Genomic DNA, 10,117 nt, shown 5'->3' on the forward strand with positions numbered 1-10,117 from the left:
TCCCCTCAGCCTCCCAAAGGCGCGGGATTACAGGCTGAGCCACCGAGCCCGGCTAGCCCTGGTTTTGAAGTCATAAAAGCTGGGAGCCCCAAATCCGCTTCCAATTCTGAGCCCAGTGATTACGAGAGCGCAGATACCAAGCAGCACCGCCAGAGTCAGCTGTCACGACCGAATCATCTCAATCACCTCACACACATCAGCTCATGCAGCCCTCACAGCCCTCCCTCACAAAGGCGCTGCAGTCGCGCCCACCTCACGTGTGATGGGACTGTGGCTCGGAGGAGTCGAGCGAGTCGCCCAAGGACACACAGCTGCTAAGACGCAGACCCAGGATCCAAATCAGGTCTAGGTCCTGAACCCATTCACGTAAGCACCATCATCAACCTGGGAACAACTGTCAGCATTTTCTGGACTTGTCACATTTCTGGATGTATTTTCCTTGTTTGGTTTTGAATGCCTAACCTCCCCCGCCTCCACATTTTAGGACGTGCTTCCTCTCTCTGGACGTTGCTGATAGGACTGTTATTATCCAGTTACCACTCGCTAATCCTTGCTAAGAGAGATGCTGGGCCAGGCTCTGGGCTGGGCAGCCTTATGTCACACCCTCCCCAGGAGGCTGGGCCTGTCGTCCCCGTTTTGCAGTTGAGGAAACTGAGATTCAGAAAGAAGTCATTTGCTCAAGGTCACAGAGCAAGGGAGTGGGAGAGGGATTTCTGACTGGGGTGCGCCTGGTCCAGAGCCCGAGTCCTCAGCCCTGAGCCTGCACTGTCCCCAAATCATACCCCTGGATTCTACGACCACCCAGGAGGGAGCTGTCGGAAGAAGGATCAGAGAGGGTGGTCACAGGCTCCAGGCCACACAGGGCATGGATGGCGTTGGTGGCAGAGGCCGGACTGGGGTGTCTTGACTCCCTCCCTGGGTGCACCCTGCGTCCTGTCTGGCCCCGGGACCCACGTCCCACACAGCCTACCCGTGCAGGCCACGGCGGCGAACACCCAGCACTGGCCGTACTTGACGCGCTGGCAGCCGTGGTTCTTCCAGCGCCGCAGGATGTCCACGCTGCCAATCCAGAACATGGGGCTGACGCCGTCGCCGTAGTTGTTGTCCCAGCGTCCCAGCAGCACGCCCTGGTCATCGTTGCAGTTGACCTGCAGCCAGCAAGGTGGCACGGAGCTGAGGCTGGGAGAGGGAGGTGGCAGTCCCAGGGCAGGCAAGGACAGCAGGTGTGAAGGGCAGGGGCGGGAGCTGCAGGAAGGGGACAGCAGTGCCACAGTGACAGGCTGAGGTATGTGGCAGACGGTGGGGAGTGGAGGGTCGGGGGGGGAGTGAGGGAGGGGGTCAAGGTCGTGCAGGAGGAGCTGATGGGTCAAGGTCATACAGGAGGAAGGGAGTCAAGGTCGTGTAGGAGCAGGGGAGTCAAGGTTGCAAACCTGGAGCTGTGAATCTGTGCTGTGAGCATGGTGTGACAGGTGTGATCTGAGTTTTACAAATACACACTCTGCCTTCACCCGCCTCTGCTGCTCCCTCCAAGCCCCTGCAACTCTGCTGCCCCCTCCGAGCCCCTCACCTTGAGAATAAGATCCTGCCTCCTGTTCCCGGCCCACGAGGCCCTGGTGGTCTGGTCCCTGCCCCTCTGCAGCTCTTGTTCACCCACCGCCTTGCTCAATCTGCTCCAAATACTCAGGCCCCCTTCTTGTCCCCTAAGCCCACCCAAGTAACGCACTCCACAGGGCCTTTGCATGGCAGCACTCTCTACCTGGAATGCCCTCCCCTAGTTACTGCCCAGGTGAGGCACTGGGGTCAGGCTCTGCACGGGACCTGCAGGGCCTGCGTGCTCCTTCTCGGGGGTTGCGGTCCCTCGGTCTACACCTGCCCACTGGAACGTGAGCCCCGTGAGCTTGAGGCCCACAGGACCCGTGCCCAGGACAGGGTGCACTTGACAAGCACAAGCTGAGGACATAGCTGAGGGCCATCCTCAGCCCTACACCGCTCCTGTTCGTGCATCTCTGCATGCCCTGCCCTGTCTGTGGCCTGGTCACCACTGGAGAAGCTGCACTTACCATGCCGCTCACCACCCGGCCCACGTAGACCGGGCTCCTGCGGCGGGAGCAGTCGCGGCTGGCGTCCTGCAGGAACTTGGGGTTGACATCCAGGAGCATAAGGCAGATGTCCAGGATCCCATCTTCAAACTGGCAGAAGGAATAAGAGGAGAAAGGGGGCTGAGAAGCCACCTCCTCCAGGAAGCCTGCCTTAAGTCCCCCAGTAGCTGCAGACCTCGGGCTGGGTGGGTCAAACCTCTGTGAGGCCAGCTTCTCCAGGCCCAGGAGGGAGTGGGTGGGACATTGACTGGGCAGGTGGTGAGCATGTGAAAATCGGGCAGGGCCCATCGGCATTCAGGGCCTGGCTCGGGGAGATCTGGGAATTTAGAGCAGAGCCCACAGAGGGGGAGCCCAGTGTCTCCCTTCTCCTAAGGCCTGACTCACCCCGCAGGGCAGGTGACAGTCTCTTCCTCCCGGCCCAGCCCACACAGGCTGCTCTGATGGAAACTGAGATGGATGATAATAGCATAAACCCAGTCCCAACACTCCTCTGTTTCAAGGGCGCCCAGAGTAGAATCTGGACCCCCCACCCTGAGACCTACAAGGCCCTGTGTGATCCGCACCCCACTCAACCCCAGGCCTTCTGCCCCAGGCCTACTGCCTCAGGGCCTTTGCACTTGCTATTCCATCTGCTTGGAATGCTCTTCCTGCCATTCCCCCAACACATCAGAAGGCTGAGAGGCTAGGGGCCTGAGGGCTCCTTCAGAAGTTTTCTCTGAAGTCTTAAGAATTTGTATGGGTGGCTGGATGACAAAGGAGATAAGGGCACCAGTGTGGAGAACCAGGTCTGCCGGCTGGAGAGTGAGGATTCACATGACAGAGAGAGACCATCAGCCCAGCCCAGCCCAGCCCAGCCCAGCCAGCCGTGCCTGGGAGAAGTGACCAACAGCTGCTGTGAGTAGCCTCTAGGTTTCACCCTGTTTGCTAGGAAACAGTAGCCAACAGATACAACCAGACCAGCGTCTTTCCTAACGTGGGTCCTGGACACACAGCATTGGCATCCCTGGGAATTTCTTAGATTCTTAGCCCTACTCAGTCTCACTGAATCAGAGACTCAGGGTGGGATCGAGCCCTCTGTCTTAACACATTTTCCTGGTGATTCTGATGTGTGTGTAAGCTTGAGAACCAGGGATCTGGATAGTGGTTTAGAGACCGTGGTGAGTGTCCTCCTAGTACTTCCTGTGATTTTGATGTACGGTCCTTCTTTTGCCTCCCAGAATCCACCGGATTCCACAGCTCCTGAAGGCTCTCCTAGTTCTTTCTCCACCTGAATGCAGGACCACTGCCTTTGCTGTGTGACCTCAGGCCAGCCTCGGCCCTCTCAAAACCTGCAGCCACTGCAGGGCCTTTGCATCCCTGAGTCTGCAACCAGCTCGCACCTTTGCAGCCCCCGCTTCCTGGGACCCAGAGGGCCTAGGATGGCTGAGAGGGGCAGGTGTGGCCCTACCTGTCCGAAGTTCCAGGGGATGCTCTTAATGAACTTGGCCGAGCCCTGGTAGATGAAGCCCTGCTGCGTGAGGACGTACTCCCGACGTGCCTCCTCCGAGTCCAGGTACACGGCGTCCGCTGCAGGTAGGAAGGAGGGGGCCTCGGTTCTGGGTCTGGCGAGGCCCAGGGTCCCTGCAAACATGGCCGCCGCGGGCCAGCTCCCCAGGCCACGCCAGTTTCTCAGAGGCCTTTCTATCATCTAACTAGAAAAACTAATCATAATTAAGAATTCCACATCCATGAGAGATGTGGTTATCGGTTAGTGACAGCAAAGACTGCCATTTGTCCAACATGTGCCATGTGCCGGGACCCGCAGTAAATACATGACATTATTAGGTCACCTAATCTCCACAAGGGCCCTATGAGGAAGGGACCCTTGGAAGCCCCATTTTAAAAACAGGAAAACCGAGACTCAAGAACATGGTATAGCAGGGAAAACTGATGCCAAAACAAGAGACAGAGGAGCACTAAACAAGGAGTCAGGAAGCCCTGGCCCTGATCCTCACTTGCTGTGTGACCCTGCGGAGGTCATTTTGCCTTCACTACCGACCTCAACGCCTCCCTGAAAGGGCTTGAGAGTAAAATGTGACACAGACCCAAAAGGTGCTGTGGAAACGAAAGCCCTGAGCCCGCACGAGGGAGGAACATGACTCAAGGTGGAGAGAGTTCAGTGCCAGAGGGGGAAGCCAAGGGAGGTGCATCCTGTCCAGTGTCAGGGGAGGTTGAGGAGGGCTCCTTGGAGAAGATGGTATTGAATATTGCCTCTTCTAAATTATGAAGGTATAGACACCTGGAGCCTGGTAGACAGCATTCTAAGCAGAGGACCAGAGCAAGCGAGGGTCTGGCTGCAGGAAGACATGTTTGCCTATGGCTGGGAGGGCAGATGAGGAGCCGAGGAAGTCGGGCCAGGTTGGCTTTACTGTCTCCATTCCACAGGTGAAGAAACTGAGATCAGGAAGGGGAAGTCCAGAGCCATGTGGTGGCTTTGGTGAGCTCAGACCCTTGCCCTTCCTTCGCAGGAAAAAAAATGATTTCATGACTGCCTGGATATAATGATGCATATCTTCACATCACATATTAAATAACCTATTGTTCAGCTTAAACGGCCATTTCTTCTTTTGATTTTAAAAGAAATTAAAAAATTTTCGGGGGCCCCTAAAAGTATCCCGGGTCCCAGCACTGTGCCTACTGGGCCTCATGGAGAAGTCACTAGGGAAAGAGCACAGAGGTTGACCCTCAGAGCCTTGGGACCCCACCTCGGACCCCCAGGTCCTGCCAGGGACCCTCAGATCCCCAGGCCTGCCATGCCCATCTGCAGGGATCAGCAACTCCCACTTTCATCGGCGAAGAGAGCAAGTGTGAAGGGAGCCTCTTGTGTGTCTTACTCTTTGGCTCCAGAAACCCTGATAAAAATTAACCTCAATATCAATGAACTGTGGTCACTCCACTCCAGCCCAGCAGTGCAGGACAAAGAGTGAAAGAGAAAGAAAAACCCACAGTGTGACCCCACAGCACTTCTGAGACCGTTCCCTCTCAGCTCAGGGTTGTGATGTCCCCAGCTCAGGTCTCTGTTGAGCATAGGAGAGGGCCTTGGGGACATGGGCATGGAGCCTTGCACGTAACTGACACCAGATCGTATCTGTCCCGGAGCTCCGGGCTAGGAAGGTCCCGTTTTCCAGGGGGACCCGGGCCTCCCCAACCATCGGGACAATTTCCTTCCCCAGCTCCCACCCCCGCCCCGGCCCAGCCCGGCTTCCTGCCTTTGCATCAGATCCAATGCCTTCTCAGACTCCCACCCGAGGATGTGGGTCACTTTAGTCACTGTGCTGCTTGGCTGACCGCCACCTCAATCCACAGGGTGGGGCAGAGTGGGAAGGAGGGGGACACCCCAGAAACCGCACCCCCGTCCCTGAACTCTTCCTTGAACTCTGAAGCCCAGCTGCGCTGATGACGAAGAGGGGGCGGGGTTAGCCAAGGGGAGGAAGCGTGGTCCTGCCCCATGACCAGGGCTGCCAACTAGTTCCAACCCTCTGCTGATAGGCCAAAAGTCAAAGCAAACCCGTGCCAGAGTACCCCAAGGCCACTTCTGTCCTGAGGAGTCATTTCACATGGCCAAAGGACGTGTAAGTGAGGGGGTGTTGACATGCCCTCCTGGCGATGAACCCCAGGCACAATCATCTGTCCATGGGTGGGGGTGGGGCCACCCATCTGGGCACGGGGCAGCACAGTCGGGGCTCTCAGAAAGAATGAGCAGCTGTTGGCAGTCTGGGTGGGTATGTCAAGGTGCGTGAAGGGGAACCCAAGTTCTAGGTCGATATGTGCTGTGGGATCCGTTTATGTATGAGAGAGACTGAGACAGAGAGACCCACATCTTGGCACGTACAGACCAACTAGTTGATGAGCCCCTAAGATAGTTAACAGTGGGTCCCATAAGGGGGAGAGTCAAGACTGATCCTCCGTAGTGATTGAGGCTTCTCTAAAGAGGATGTCCTCATGTCTTACTGTTATAATTAGAAATAAAAGCCAAAATATGGAAAGGAGAAAATTTTAAAAAGTTTTCTGCTCAATATGTCATAAAATACCTCAAAACAGAGAAGTTGTTTTGGTAAGAAGGTGATGTCTAGCATGGCCTGGTAAGAGGGTGGTTGTCTAGCAATGAGGAAGCCAGAACTGCTGCCCCTTGAGGGGACACTGTTCCCAGACCTGGCCACCTCAAGGCCTCCCTCCCCACTTGGCTTTGTTAGAGCAGGAAGGAGACGTAGAATCAGAGGGGGAAACTGAAGTCCGAGGAGGTCTGGCAAGTCCTGCCTCCTCCTTCCTGCTCAAGTCAGTCTCGGCTCTCCCAGGTCCTCCCCTCTGACACTAGTTCTGTCCAACATTCTCTGTATGCTTATTGAAAGAGATTCCACATGCCACTGAACCTCTCGGAGCCTCAGTTTCCCATCTGTGAAGCGAGGACGCTGATGTCCCCCCCGGGACTGTCGAAAAGAACGACTGAGACTGTGTATGAGGAGGCGGTCAGGCCACCACACTGTTCCTGCCCCACCTCGCTCAGCTTCCCCTCCCCATATCAGCCTGGGGGAGCATTAAGACAGGGCCCACGAGGCAGAACTCGAACGTGGTGTCCTGGGCCTGGGCGTCAGCACCCCATTCCTGATGTGGGGCTCCTGGCACCAAGAGGCCACCAGGCCCAGTTCACAGTGCTGCAGGAACACACGGGCTCAGGCAGGGAGTGAAATCCCATGGTAGACGCAGGCCCTGGGTATGCCATTTTGCCTCTGCAAAGGGGGTAGCAGGAATACTCACGTGGAGAGGAGTGCCGAGGAGCATGGGGGGCCTCGCGCAGTCCCCTCTGCTGCCTTTCCGGCCTTGCTCCTCCCACCCAGGGGTCTCCCCATGTGGGTCCAGCCCCGCCTACCCCTGCCCCTCTTGTGGGTGGAGTGGGCTTACCCGGGCACCAGGTATTGAAGAGCAGGGTAAAGTGGCCCAGCACAAAGCTGGAGCCCTGGTAGCCGGAGGACGCCTCCAGGCTGAGGCGGTAGAGGCCGACGGGGGCGTCAGCCGGAGTGCTGAGCTGCAGCGTGAGGATGTGGTCCTGCTGGTCCACCACGGAGGCCGTCCAGGTGCCCTCCTCCACAGCATCGCTCAGCGGGAAGCGGGCCTTGGTCCCGGCCTCCTGGCTGGGGGCTGGGCCTGCAGAGAGAGAAGCAGCAGGCTGAGCCGGTGTGGACAGGGCACCGCCTGGGGTCCCACAGCCCAGGTTCCAGGCCGGGTGCCACCATTCATCATGGAAAGAACCTGGGCAAGAGGTTGCAGCTCCCTGAGCCTCAGTTTCCTCATCTGCAAAGCGGGGATCACTTGTAGGGCGTTTTTGTGGAAATGGGTATGAAGCCACAGGCACACAGTAGGTCCTCACCCAGAAAGAGTTGTCCTGGGAGAGGGGACTTGCAGCCTGGGCAAAGAGACTCAGCCCAGGGCACTGCAATGACATCACTTTGGACAAGACCGTCCCTCTCCCTGGGATCAGCTGGCCCATCTGTAGCACAGATGGAAATCGGGCAGGATGCTCTCTAAGCATCTCCCTTCCTGCCCGTGTCCTTCACGCGAGCGTCTGAGCCCCAGCTTCCACAGGCTGGGACCCTGGTCTTCGGAGAACCCCTTGCCCGAGGTGGCAGGGGTTGTGGGCCCACACAGCCTCAAGGCGTCTGTCTCTCCAGGCCCCCAGGTTGTTGGGTCCTGCGTCTCCACAGGCAGCTCTGAGAAGCCGGGAATGACCACCCTCACCTCCCTACAGCCTTGGACACCATGTGAAGTGAGACCCCTTGCCAAAGTAAGGTGACAGGCCCGTGCACAGAGAGAAGGGGTCTCCCAAGGACAGCCTAGGAGGGTGTGGCCAAGCGAGCGTCTGAACCCTGGTCCCCAGGCCCCCCGGTCGTCTTCTCATCCAGTCCCTGAGAGGGTGCTCCCTGAGGCTCTCAAAGGTACAGTGATGGGGAGAGGCTGCTCTTTCAGGTGGAAGGGAGGCCCGGCCCATGCCAGCAGGTCTGAGTCATGGGAGGGCGGGGAGGAGCTGGTCACTTTCTGGATGGGGTGGCGGAGAGGAGAAACAGAGAACATTCTCTGCCCGGTTGGGCGGCTGCCCAGGAGAGTTTATTTTTATTTTTCCATTGCCCTCCCTACAGCTCTGCCCACCCACTGCTGACATTATTTGGGCTTGTTCACCCAGGGGCTCCCTCCCAGCACCTGGCCCAGCCCCCTCCTCCTTGCCTGCCAGCCCCACCCACACTCACCCAAATAGAACCGTGAACTAACAGGCTCTGGAGCCCTGCTTGGGGTGCCAAGAGCCGCCTGGAAACCGTTGACTGCTCCCTGACTCCCAGAGCTGGCGTGTGGGGAGGAGCTGGGCAGCCTTGGGGTCCCAGCGTTCTCTCCTCTGCTGCTGAGCGCTGTGTGGCCTGGATCACGTCACCGGGCCTCTGGAATCCAGTTTTCTCATCAAAGAAGAAAACTGGCTTAGATCACATGCCTAGGAAGGTCCAATTTCAGGTGTGAAACTGACCCTGTGGCCCTGGACAAGCTACTTAGCTTCTCTGTGCCATTGTTTCTCCATCTGTAAAGTGGGGCCAATCGCAGTACTGCCCTGTGAGGCTGTTGAGAAGCTTAAAGAAGATGAGGCCTGTAAAAGCACATTCCAAGGGGCCTGGCATGTAGTAAGTGCTCAGTAAATCATGGTTATTACCACTGACACCTCCTAGCACTGCATAGAGGGTTCCATGAGAGAGTTTATAGATAGCGTCTCAACTGTGACTAGCTCACTGTAATTACACAGTAAATGTGAGCCACCCTCAGTGTCATCAGAAGGGGCCAGTATACTGAATTCTCAGGTCAGCGAACAGGACTGGAAGACTGGAGTGGAACGCAGAGATTGTCTAGTTTAATTGAACAACTTCACAGATGAGGAAACTGAGGCTGAGGGGTAGCACTAGGTGGCCGTGCCCCACAGGTTGCTTAGGACAGTCTCAGTCTAGGTCTGTGATCCCAGCGTAATTATTAACGGCGCCACTTTCATCTTCGGAAATGTCTCTGCTTAGATGGTCAATTATCTGGTCACCGTGGACACAGGCCAGGGCCAGGTCCCATGGCCACTGTCTCTGTTGACATACTCCCTTGGGACAGGTCAGGAACCACATTTCCCTTTCTGTCTATCCTGGGGCAGTCATGCACACACATTCTCTCTCACATACACAAACCCCTTTCTTCCCAGAGCGGAGGGAGGGACGCGGACAGGCTGTCCCATGGTCCCACCACTGCTCACGTAAGCTGGCTTTGTGAAGTCCTTTGCTGTGGTTCTACATGGTATTCTCTGCAGGTCCAGGGACTCCATGGGGACCACTCTAGGCCCAAATAGCCCTGGAGCCCAAGGGGTCCTGGCCACTCTCCCAGACCATGGTGGTGGGGTTGGGGTGGATAAGTGGAACCTTCCAGAGTAAAGCCTTCTATTAGTCTCATAAAGGCTCTTTGACTTCACCCCTCCCCCACAGCCTTGTCCCTGGAGGGAGGCAGAGCTTTATTCCGTAACAGGGAAGGTATTTGTCCACTGTGGTCTGTATCCCTAACCGAGCCTGTCAGGTCTCCGATGATCTGGGCAAAAATGTGTGGGGTCACATCACATGTTCAACTTGCCCAGTGACCTTAGCCAGCTTCCCCCTCTGTGAGCCTCAGTTTCCCAACATAAGCTAGAATGCTCCAACACAGGAGCAGGGTCGCCGGGCCAGGCCTGGAGGCGGGGGCCTGGCTTCCTGGCATTGTCCCTCAGGCTTCCCAGTCCTGGGAGGGCTTGGTTGCTTGGACAGGGAAGCCATGTGCACACAAAGATACAGCCCCCGCCTCTGTGCCAACAACCCCCCACCCCGGGGCTGCGGAAGTGACCGGGGCAGGTTGGCTTGATTTGAGATAGTTCGGTGGAGACTGGAGAACAGAGATTAGCTGCTGGGGTGGGAAGGTCAGTTGCCCCCCCCCCCCCCCACCCC

General features: G+C 57.2%; 1 protein-coding gene across 3 annotated transcripts in view; it reads right to left on the minus strand.

Annotated features, from left to right (window-relative positions):
* The window catches only part of TGM2 (transglutaminase 2), a 29,969-nt gene that overhangs the window by 14,180 nt on the left and 5,672 nt on the right, over positions 1-10,117 (minus strand). For 2 of the 3 annotated variants that reach the window (XM_008056519.2, XM_008056520.2), the window contains 4 exons: positions 7,038-7,280; positions 3,547-3,665; positions 2,061-2,189; positions 971-1,148 (listed from right to left, as the gene is read on the minus strand). In XM_008056519.2, the coding sequence (XP_008054710.1) occupies positions 971-1,148; positions 2,061-2,189; positions 3,547-3,665; positions 7,038-7,280 (669 nt within the window). The remainder of the gene's footprint in view (positions 1-970; positions 1,149-2,060; positions 2,190-3,546; positions 3,666-7,037; positions 7,281-10,117) is intronic. The other variant, XM_021711586.1, reaches the window with a different exon arrangement.

The sequence above is a fragment of the Carlito syrichta genome, unplaced genomic scaffold (genome assembly GCF_000164805.1).
Source record: "Carlito syrichta isolate Samal-C Ts95f unplaced genomic scaffold, Tarsius_syrichta-2.0.1 Scaffold302386, whole genome shotgun sequence".
In the NCBI taxonomy this organism is placed as follows: Eukaryota; Metazoa; Chordata; class Mammalia; order Primates; family Tarsiidae; genus Carlito; species Carlito syrichta.